The sequence below is a fragment of the Ipomoea triloba genome, chromosome 15, assembly GCF_003576645.1.
Source record: "Ipomoea triloba cultivar NCNSP0323 chromosome 15, ASM357664v1".
Classification (NCBI taxonomy): domain Eukaryota; kingdom Viridiplantae; phylum Streptophyta; class Magnoliopsida; order Solanales; family Convolvulaceae; genus Ipomoea; species Ipomoea triloba.
In genome coordinates, this window is record NC_044930.1 from 11,138,203 (window position 1) to 11,148,346 (window position 10,144).

At 33.4% G+C, this 10,144-nt stretch overlaps 1 protein-coding gene across 1 annotated transcript; it reads left to right on the forward strand.

Annotated features, from left to right (window-relative positions):
• The first annotated feature begins 421 nt into the window (after window positions 1-421).
• On the forward strand, window positions 422-5,516 carry LOC116005480 (heparan-alpha-glucosaminide N-acetyltransferase). The gene is made up of 13 exons (XM_031245682.1): window positions 422-715; window positions 2,432-2,569; window positions 2,666-2,747; window positions 3,170-3,246; window positions 3,363-3,478; window positions 3,580-3,697; window positions 3,769-3,885; window positions 4,026-4,117; window positions 4,232-4,298; window positions 4,616-4,697; window positions 4,772-4,863; window positions 4,943-5,086; window positions 5,306-5,516. Exons 1-13 carry the CDS (start codon window positions 590-592, stop codon window positions 5,450-5,452), a joined length of 1,398 nt encoding a protein of 465 aa, XP_031101542.1. The 5' UTR covers window positions 422-589; the 3' UTR covers window positions 5,453-5,516.
• The last annotated feature ends 4,628 nt before the right edge of the window (window positions 5,517-10,144 follow it).

Sequence of the window (10,144 nt, forward strand, 5' to 3'; positions counted from 1 at the left end):
TAGGAGTAAAATTTGAAGAAAAAAAAATACCTTTTCCTATTAGTGGAAAAACTCCATCTAAATTTTTACTTCGGACAAAAACCTCCTAAAATCTACAAATGTGATTGCTTTAAACTATACAGTAATATTCCTAAGAGTGGGAACACAAATGTGAAAGTGATTGGTATGATATGTTTGTATGTCATTATTTAATTTAAATATTTAATAATTTTTTTTTGGTAAATAAATAAATATTTAATCATTGCTCAAACGTATAGTACTCAATTGCTAATAAGACCCAACAATTATTAGCCGTACAATGAATTCAAAACAATCACGCTATCTTAGAAACCCGACAAACAGTTTGCAAAAAAAAAAAAAAGAAACCCGACAAACATGATAACAGCGAAAGCAGAACTACTTCCAGTTTTGTTGCAAAAAAAAAAAAACTACTTTCTGTTTAGTGACAACGTTGTATTCCAGCTTTTTGTCTAATTATTACAGTTTTATCCAAACACTGTCTTCTCTGAACCTCTTTTCATTTCAAAGTTAGATTAGATAGATATCATACTTGGTTCCATCTCAAGCTAGAAACTAAGTATTGTTGGCGATGGCTGATATAAAAGAAGAGATGAAGAATGTTGAAGCACCAGAAATGGAGAAAGAAGAAACGCCGCCGCCTCAGAAGACGAAGCGCGTGGCTTCTCTGGATATCTTTCGAGGCCTCACTGTTGCGGTATGTAGACTACATATATAGGAGACACTGAAAATATATAAATCTTATGAATTGATAGAAACTAGGATTTGGTTTTTTAGATCAAACACTTGTCACTCAACAAAAAGGTAGAGCTAACTTATTGCGGTTGACCCAACAATCTCTTACCCATCTAGTGTTGGACTTGTCCCTTCATCAGTCTCTGCCCAACAATTCCTATCTCCCAGCACTTGCCGTACTTTAACTTGCAAGCCTTTAAATGCAGTCACATTTTTTAGGGGCAGGTGTTAGACATACCTTTCATTCAACAATTTCCTAACCACTTAATGTTGGACTTGACTCTTCACGGCCTCTGCCCAACATGGTTACTTTGAAGTCGGCCAAAGTTGGTCTAAAAATCACTTTTGCTGTGTTAAACTTGGGGTTTTATTATATATTGGCCATGTCTATTAAATGACTGTTAGCTGATTGAGTTAGAAGGTATAACTAGTTGATAATATTAGTTGATTGTAGAAAAGTGTCTGGTAAATTAGTTATTAGCTAATAGCTGTTTGGTATAATTTCTTTTCTCAAAAAGTTAAGGGATAAAGTACAAATAAGCCATCGTACTATTTGGGAAATAGCAATTAGACCATCGAACTCAAAAAACACCCAAATAAGCCATTGAACTTGGTAAAGAATACAAATAAGCCAAAAAGTACGATGGCTTCAGGTTAAAATACAAATAAGCCACTGAACTATTTAGGAAACATCAATTAAGCCATCAAACTCAAATAACTCTCAAATAAGTCACTTTTTTTTTTTACTTTTTTTTTTACAAGTTAATTTCATTTTTTTGACTTAAATTTATAAGTAACATTTCAGTTTTAGTCATTTTTTTTATTCGAACATCCTTATTATTTTTTTTTTTATGAGTTATGGGCCAAATATTTATTCATTCAAATAAAAAAATTAAGAAATTAAAAAAAAATTGATTTGCAATTCGCCCAGGGACTAGTTTTAATTTTATTTTTTTTTACTTTTCTTTTATTTATATTAGTCCCTTGGGCGAATTAGTTCGCAATTTGCCCAGGGGCAAATTAATTTTTTTTAAAATTTTTTTAAATATTTTTTATTTGTTTAAATAAATATTTGGCCATAACTCTTTAAAAAAAAAGGAAAAAAATAAATAAGGATGTTCAGATAAAAAATGACTAAAACTGAAATGTCACCTATAAATTTAAGGCAAAAAATGAAATTAACGAAAAAAGTGACTTATTTGGGAGTTATTTGAGTTTGATGGCTTAGTTGATGTTTCCTACATAGTTTAGTGGCTTATTTGTACTTTAATCTGAAGTTAACTTGTTAAAAATGTTAATTGCTCTTTTTTTACGGGTTTAGTGGTTTAATTGCTCTTTTTTACCAAGTTCAATGGCTTATTTGGAGGTTATTTGAGTTCGATGGCCTAATTGCTTTTTTCCAAATAGTACAATGGTTTATTTGTACTTTATCCCAAAAGTTAATTGAAAAAGTTTCTTTGCATTTTAGCATTTTGGAATTTTAGCAACTTTTTAATTTTTAGTATTTTAGAATTACAAAAAGCTGATTAATTAAACACTTATATTGATTTTTTAACCAAGTCAAACAATGGTCAAATAAGACAAAATTAATTGATAAGCTAACTATTTTACCAAATAGAACCATTGTCTATTTGGTTACATATTCTGATGAGAACTAAGCTGTGGAGTGTTTCATCAGTTGATGGTGTTGGTTGATGATGCCGGAGGAGAGTGGCCAGTGATAGGGCATGCGCCATGGAATGGCTGCAATCTTGCTGATTTTGTGATGCCATTCTTTCTGTTTATTGTGGGAATGGCTATTGCACTTGCTCTCAAGGTTTGATCTCTTCTCTTATTTGCCTGCCCTTCAATGCCTAATCAAATTGCAGCTTAATTCAGAATTATGGTAGTTATTGTTTGTCCTAATGTGCAGAGAATACCAGAAAAGTTAGTGGCTATCAGAAAGGTTATCTTAAGGACCCTAAAACTTCTATTTTGGGGACTCCTATTACAAGGTTGGTTAGCTCTTTAATTTGTGTAGAGTCAACCTAAACCTACTTATGCCTTTTCTTGTTTAGTTTATATTGGGAAGGAAATTGTTTAGTCAAAACAATTCCGGCATGGCTAAAGGTGTTGGGTGGAGGCTAGTAAAGGGCCAAGTGGCGTGTCCAGCACTAGGTGGTTAGGGAATTGCTGGGCGGAGGTCCGAAGTGCCAAGTCCAGCACCCTGTCTCTAAAAAATATGGCAATATAAGGAAATAAAATTGCGTCTTTGTTACAAGCTATAACTTTTGGATAGTGGTAAGTGCTTGATCTAACAAGTGGTATCAGAGCCAGGTTAAACTGTGCAGTTAAGGCCCTGCGGGGGGTGGGAGATGTTATTTCCTGATGATTTGCCATGGTTGCATTTCTAATAGCAGTTTTTTCAACTGTGAAGGAGGCTATTCACATGCCCCTGACAAGCTAACGTATGGTGTGGACATGAAAAGGATAAGGTGGTGTGGCATTCTCCAGGTAGTGAACTTTCATTCCTTTATTTTATTTTATTTTTATTTTTATTTGGATTTTTCTCTCTTGTTGTTCTTATGCATGGATGCATAATGAGGCTTTACTTTAATGCCATTTTCTAGAGGATTGCTCTTGCTTATTTTGTGGTGGCAATGGTAGAGATTTCAATGCAAAAATCCCAGGCTAAGGTTCTATCCCGGGAACGATTCTCCATATTTAAGCTATACTATCGACAGTGGTGAATCTATCTGACTTTAATCTGCAGTCTCCTTGATTGGATTGTTTGGTGCTTTGGTATGCCTATACTAGGATTGCAAAACTAAGTTTAATATAGTGCAGGGTGGTTGGAGGTTGTGTTTTAGTGGTTTACTTGGCAACATTGTATGGAACTTATGTTCCTGACTGGCAATTCCTTGTGGAAAATACAGACAGCCCTGACTTTGGGAAGATCTTAACTGTGAGTAGTAAGTCTTAGTTTTCCTTAAATTCCTCGGACAGAAAATTATGTTAAAAATTGTTGGTTTTCAGGTATCTTGCAATGTCCGAGGGAAACTGGATCCTCCCTGTAATGCAGTGGGTTATGTTGACAGACAAGTGCTAGGAATCAATCACATGTATCCACATCCGGCCTGGAAGAGATCTAAGGTGATTCATTTGTCGTTCTTTTAACTGAACCATCTGCTCCATTTGAACTATGAGCCTAAGCCATATAATGGGATTGACTCTGATACCAAATTGAAGTATTGATCTGCAAGTTTGAGTTCTGATTGAAGAACTAACTGTAGGCTTGCACGAAGAGTTCTCCATACGAGGGTCCTTTCAGAAATGATGCCCCGTCGTGGTGTTGGGCGCCTTTTGAACCAGAAGGAATACTGAGGTAGGATCATATATATATATCCCTTGTGGAATATAATTCGTGTTCAGTCGAGTACTATGGTACTGTTAGATCATATATATATATGTTCCATGTCTGATATGATTATGATTACAGCTCAATTTCTGCTATCCTCTCTACTGTTATTGGAGTTCATTTTGGACATGTTCTTATCCATTTCAAGGTTAGATCTGCAACTGCTATGCATGTAATTACTATTAATTGTTTCTATCACATAATCCATCATATCATTATAGTTGTTGGGTAGAGGCCGGTGAAGGGCCAAAGTCCAGCACCAGGTCGTTAGGGGATTGTTGGGCAGAGGCCTAAATGGCCAAGTCCCAGCACCCTGTACCTCGAAAAGTAAGCGCTTATCCTAACAAGTGGTATTAGAGCCTGGTCCTTTTAAGTCCCAATAAGAGTAAACTCGAAATAAAGTTGCACATTCGTTACAAGTTATGAAGACGTTTGGTTCTAACAATAGTGTTTTTTGAGTGTCAGGATCATTCTTCTCGACTTTTGCATTGGATTGCCATGGGACTTGCCCTTCTGCTTTTAGGAATCATCCTTCATTTCACAAATGGTAAAGATCATATCAAAGCTTCTGAAACACAGAATTTCTTTCATTCCTTACATACCCTGTTTCTTTGGCTGCAGCCATTCCCCTAAACAAGCAACTCTACACTTTGAGCTATGTCTGTGTGACATCTGGAGCCGCCGCATTGGTGTTCTCAGCCTTCTACATTCTGGTAAGCCATTGCATCAAAGTTCATTGTTAAAGTTGTGAAATTGGAAACAGAAAGTTACCTAGCTAAATTCCTTGTGCAGGTTGACATTGGGAAGCTCAGATATGTGTTTATGCCACTGGAATGGATTGGGATGAATGCAATGTTGGTTTATGTCATGGCAGCTGAAGGCATTTTTGCAGGTTTTATCAATGGCTGGTACTATGATGATCCTCACAACACACTGGTATGTAGAATAATAATGTCTACAGAGAGTTTTTATTATTGATCAATCGTATTAACAAAGTACAGGAAGAAATGTATTGTAGTCTTAGCTAGAGCAGGACTAGTAAAAGTAGAGTTTACAAAGATAGGAGTATGAATCCTAAAACTGATAAAATATAAAGTCCTAATACACTCCTATATATCATCTAACTTGACTGAAACCAAGCTTGAATTTTTGTAGGTGTATTGGATCCAGAAACATGTGTTTATTGGAGTATGGCATTCAAAAAGAGTGGGAACTTTGATGTATGTAATATTTGCAGAGATATTGTTCTGGGCTGTCATTGCTGGTTTGTTTCATTGGCTAGGCATTTACTGGAAACTGTAAAACCTTTTTACTGCAACTGTAAGCTTCACCCATGTGCAATATTATCATTGGCTTCTTACGTTTTTTTTTTTTTTTTTTGAAAACAGGCTTCTTACTTTCTTAACTCACTTTTGTTCATATTAAAAATTCGACTAAAAATTTGTGTAAAACTATCTTATGGATCCTTATTCAAGACGAGTTGGATCAATATAAAAATGTAATACTTATACTAAAAAATGTAATACTAATAAAAAATCAAGTGTTTATTACTTATAAAATAATGTAATACTTTTGAAGAAAAAATGTAATACTTTTACATTTTGATTTACTTTTTTCCTCATAAGTATTACGTAAGTAATAAATACTTGCCAACATTATTTATAAGAGAAAGTGTAATATTTTTTTATGAAAAATGTAATACTTTTACATACAAATATAAAAGTATTACATTTTTTCTCAAAATATTATACATTCTCTTATAAGTAACAAACACTTTAATCCTGATTAGATTACGTTTGTCAATATAAGTATTATATTTTCATATTGATTCAACCTGACCCATCTTGCGAATAAGGATCAGTGAGATAGTCTCCCACAAGTGTGATTCAAAAACTCATGGATATGCTAACATCAGTAGTAATGTACAAAAAAAAAAAAAAAACAAATGCGCTATCTTCAAAATTTTAAAATCACAGAATTTCTTAACATCTTGCTCACAATTAACAAAGTTGTTTATTCAAGTTTGTTGGATCAAAATTCATTTTGATTATCACCTCATTTTTAATATACTAAGAAAAACAAAAATAGAAAAAAATAGAGCAAATTTCAAAAATTTAGGTCAAATAATTCTTATCTTATAACATTGGCCGTACTGGGTGGGGTGTCAAAATATGAACACCAAGCTCTAATTAAGTTTTTTTTTTTTTTTTTAAGAACATAAGTGGGGATACCAAAACAAAAACAAAGGAAAAGACTAATAATCCGTGGACGGAGCGCACTGCAATATGCACCAAGCTCTAAGTTGTCAACTAGTTAGCAAGTTAGCACAAGAATTGACATCTCTAAATCAACTTAATTAGAAATTCAAAAACAAAAGACTAGTTAACAAGTGAGCACAAGAATTAACATCTCTAAAATTAGAAATTTAAAAACAAAAAGATATTGTGTCGGTGTTTTTTCTTTAGGTGGGACAGCTGGCTTGGTTATTTAAAGATTCTCCATACCCAATGCTAAAGGTCGAATCTTTGACCTTTGGTTAAAAATAAATAAGTCTCTTGTCACTCAATCACACCCTCCAGATTTGCGCACATCATTTATGAACTCACTTTGTTTGTGCCTATAGAAAATTTTCTTGCTTACTTTAAGCGTTTGTCATTGAAGGCAGTTTGTATCGATTATAATCAATGCTAATGTTTTTCTCTTCTTTTTTCTTCCCTTAAATTTTTTGTTTAATCCGTCAGAGTTTTAATAAGTGAACCTGTCGGATTTCTTTAATTCTTTTAGATATATCAGATTTTGAAAAAAAAAACAAAAAATAGAAATTATGAATTTTGAAATTAAATTCCTAGCTATTCAACAATTAGCTTATGCCTCTATCCAATTTACAACTACAAGTCTACAACTTTACAAGCATACAACTTACAACTACAACTACAAGCATACACAATGAAATAATTTACAAATTTACAATTACGTTGATACTTCATAGTTTACAAAAATACAAAGATATGAGATATCCAATTCAAATGTCATTCCAAATTCCAAAGATGATCGTAAAGAAATAAATTATGAAACGAAGTGTGTGTCACTGTGGAAATCTCAAACTCATAACCACTCCTTAGTCCTCATTGAACTGTGACTCCCGCACGAGGCTAGCATCTTTATATGCTTTAATGATTCAAAATATTGATTGACATGAGTGAGTATTTGGAATACTTGGAAAAGAATCACCAATGTGAGAGAGAGGTAGGTTCACTTCAAAGGAGAATTTATTGTCCACAATTTTTTAAAAACTCTTGCAGAACATAACAAAAGTGTGTGGGAGGTTCCTGCTTGAGATATGGCATCGCTTACGCAAATGGAAATATGGTTCAAATGCATCGCGTTCTACTAGATAGCCAGTAGAGTAAATATATTTTCACAAGAGAATGTTCAAAGGGTGACACCCACCTATCTTATGCCAGGAACGAATGTTGAACACAGTCATGTCGTGTTTTAGTCTCAAAAAAATTGTAAAAAATTAGAAATAAAAATTAACATGATCTATTACATCAATACCTATATAAAAAAGTAATATTGTTTAATATTTAGGAATAAATGTTATATATATATATATATATATATATATATATATATATATATATATATATATATATATATATATATATATGTAGGGTTGCACTCTGGTGCGAATTCTCGCCCAGGTAGGAAATGAGAACGCTCCACAGCCGTCCATGTGTCCAGATCAACGAATCAGATGCAATTTTAAAAAAATGACGCGGTGGCATTTTCGTAAATAACTGAAACTTTGGTGCATCTAGTTTCACTTACAAGTGCACCTAGTTTCACTTAAAAGTGCACCTAGTTTCACTTACAAGTGCACCTATTTTCGCATCTATTTTTACTTACAAATGCAAGTAATTTACCTTATTAATATTCATGCACCTATTTTCGCAAATACTTTCACTTACAAATGCAAGTAATTTACCTTATTAATATTCATGCACCTATTTTCGCAAATACTTTCACTTACAAATGCAAGTAATTTACCTTGTTAATATTCATGCACCTAGGTGCAACGTAGGTGCACCTAGTTATAACATAGGTTGCACCTAGTTATAACATTAGGTGCACCTAGTTATAACATTAGGTGCACTTAGTATTGATGCTCACTGTACAATTCACTTGCACCTACTTGCATCTGCAATACATTTTACTTGCACTTGTGCAAGTAATTTATTTTGTTAACATTCATGCACCTGGTTGCAACCTATGTGCACCTAGTTATAACATTCATGCACCTGGTTGCAACCTATGTGCACCTAGTTATAGCATTCATGCACCTGGTTGCAACCTATGTGCACCTAGTTATAGCAATAGGTGCACCTATTGCAACCTATGTGCACCTAGTTATAGCAATAGGTGCACCTAATTATAACATTAGGTGCACTTAGTATTGATCCTCATTGTACAATTTATTTGCACTTGTAATACATTTTACGTGCACGTGTGCACCTATTTTTACTTGCAGGTGCAAGTAATTTACCTTGTTAACATTTATGCACCTGGGTGCACTTATGTGCACCTAGTTATAACATGACGTGCACCTAGTTATAACGTTAGTTGCAACTACATTCCGGACACATGGCGCGCTGTGATTCGTCCGCAGTTTTCTCCTGGGCGGCCAGTACGCACCTGAACGCGATCCTATATATGTATATATATATATATATGTATATATATATATATATATGTATATATATATATATATATATATATATATATGCCATGAATCTTGCTTAAATAAACGTCCAAGATTACCAAAATTAAAAAAAAAAACGCGGTGGCAATTTGGTAATTTTTGCACTTAGATCAAAATTTAAGGTGCGTTATTTCCTTCTTAAGGTGCGTATTTTTGTGCTTAAGGTGCGTGGATTGTGTGCATAAGGTGAGTAGTTCTTGAAACTTAAGGTGTGTGATTGTTTGGCTTAAGGTGTGTGATTTTTTTGCTTAAGGTGCGTCGTTTTTTTTGCTTAAGGTGGGTAGTTGTTGAAACTTAAGGTGCGTGTTTTTTCTTCTTAAGGTGCGTGATTTTCCTTCTTAAGATGTGTGGTTTGTGTGCTTAAGGTGCGTTAGCCTAAGGCTTTAGGTGCGTGGTTTTCCTTCTTAAGGTGCTTGATTTGTATGCTTAAGATGCATGATGTGTATGCTTATGGTGAAAGAAAGTAACACAGAAAGAGTACAAGATTGAGTAAAGAAAAGAGTACAAGATTGAGTATAGAATTGAGCATAAGTTTACGGGTGTTTCTTTTTTCTTTTTTTTTTTTTTTAAAAAAATTTCAATGATTTGAGCCATTGATCTATATTTAATCGACGACTCATATTAACCGCATGACCGCACCTTAACTCATCCATATATATATATATATATGGTAGGGTTCCAATGAGATTACCTGTTTAGGTAAGATCGTGAGATCAGATCATGTGCATCCATGTAATATTTTTTAATGGTCTAGATTGATTGACACACACTTCGTTCGCACACATTTAATCACCGTTCCCACACACTTCAACTTGGAATCTTAATCAATCTAGACCATTAAAAAATTTTGAGATCAAATCTTGTACATCAATCTACAAAATTTTAATGGTCTAGATTGTTTGACACACTCACCCCGTTCGCACACATTTAATCACCGTTTGCACATATTTAATCACCGTTCGCACACACTTAATCACCATTCACACACATTTTATCACTGTTCGCACACACTTCAATTTAGAATCTTAAATCAATCTAGATCATTAAATTATTACATGGATGTACAAGATCTGATCTCACGATCTTACCTAAACAAGTGATCTCATATGATCTTAACTATATATATATATATATATATATATATATATATATATATATATATATATATATATATATATATATATATATATATATATATATATATATATATATATATATATATATATATATAT

What these genes read in the sequence shown, in the direction of transcription:
- LOC116005480 (XM_031245682.1), top strand. Translation starts at nt 590, where the DNA reads ATGGCTGATATAAAAGAAGAGATGAAGAATGTTGAAGCACCAGAAATG. An exon ending in GGTGGTGTGGCATTCTCCAG is followed by an intron (nt 3,247 to 3,362) that starts GTAGTGAACTTT and finishes GCCATTTTCTAG; the next exon opens with AGGATTGCTCTTGCTTATTT. An exon ending in GAACCAGAAGGAATACTGAG is followed by an intron (nt 4,118 to 4,231) that starts GTAGGATCATAT and finishes TTATGATTACAG; the next exon opens with CTCAATTTCTGCTATCCTCT.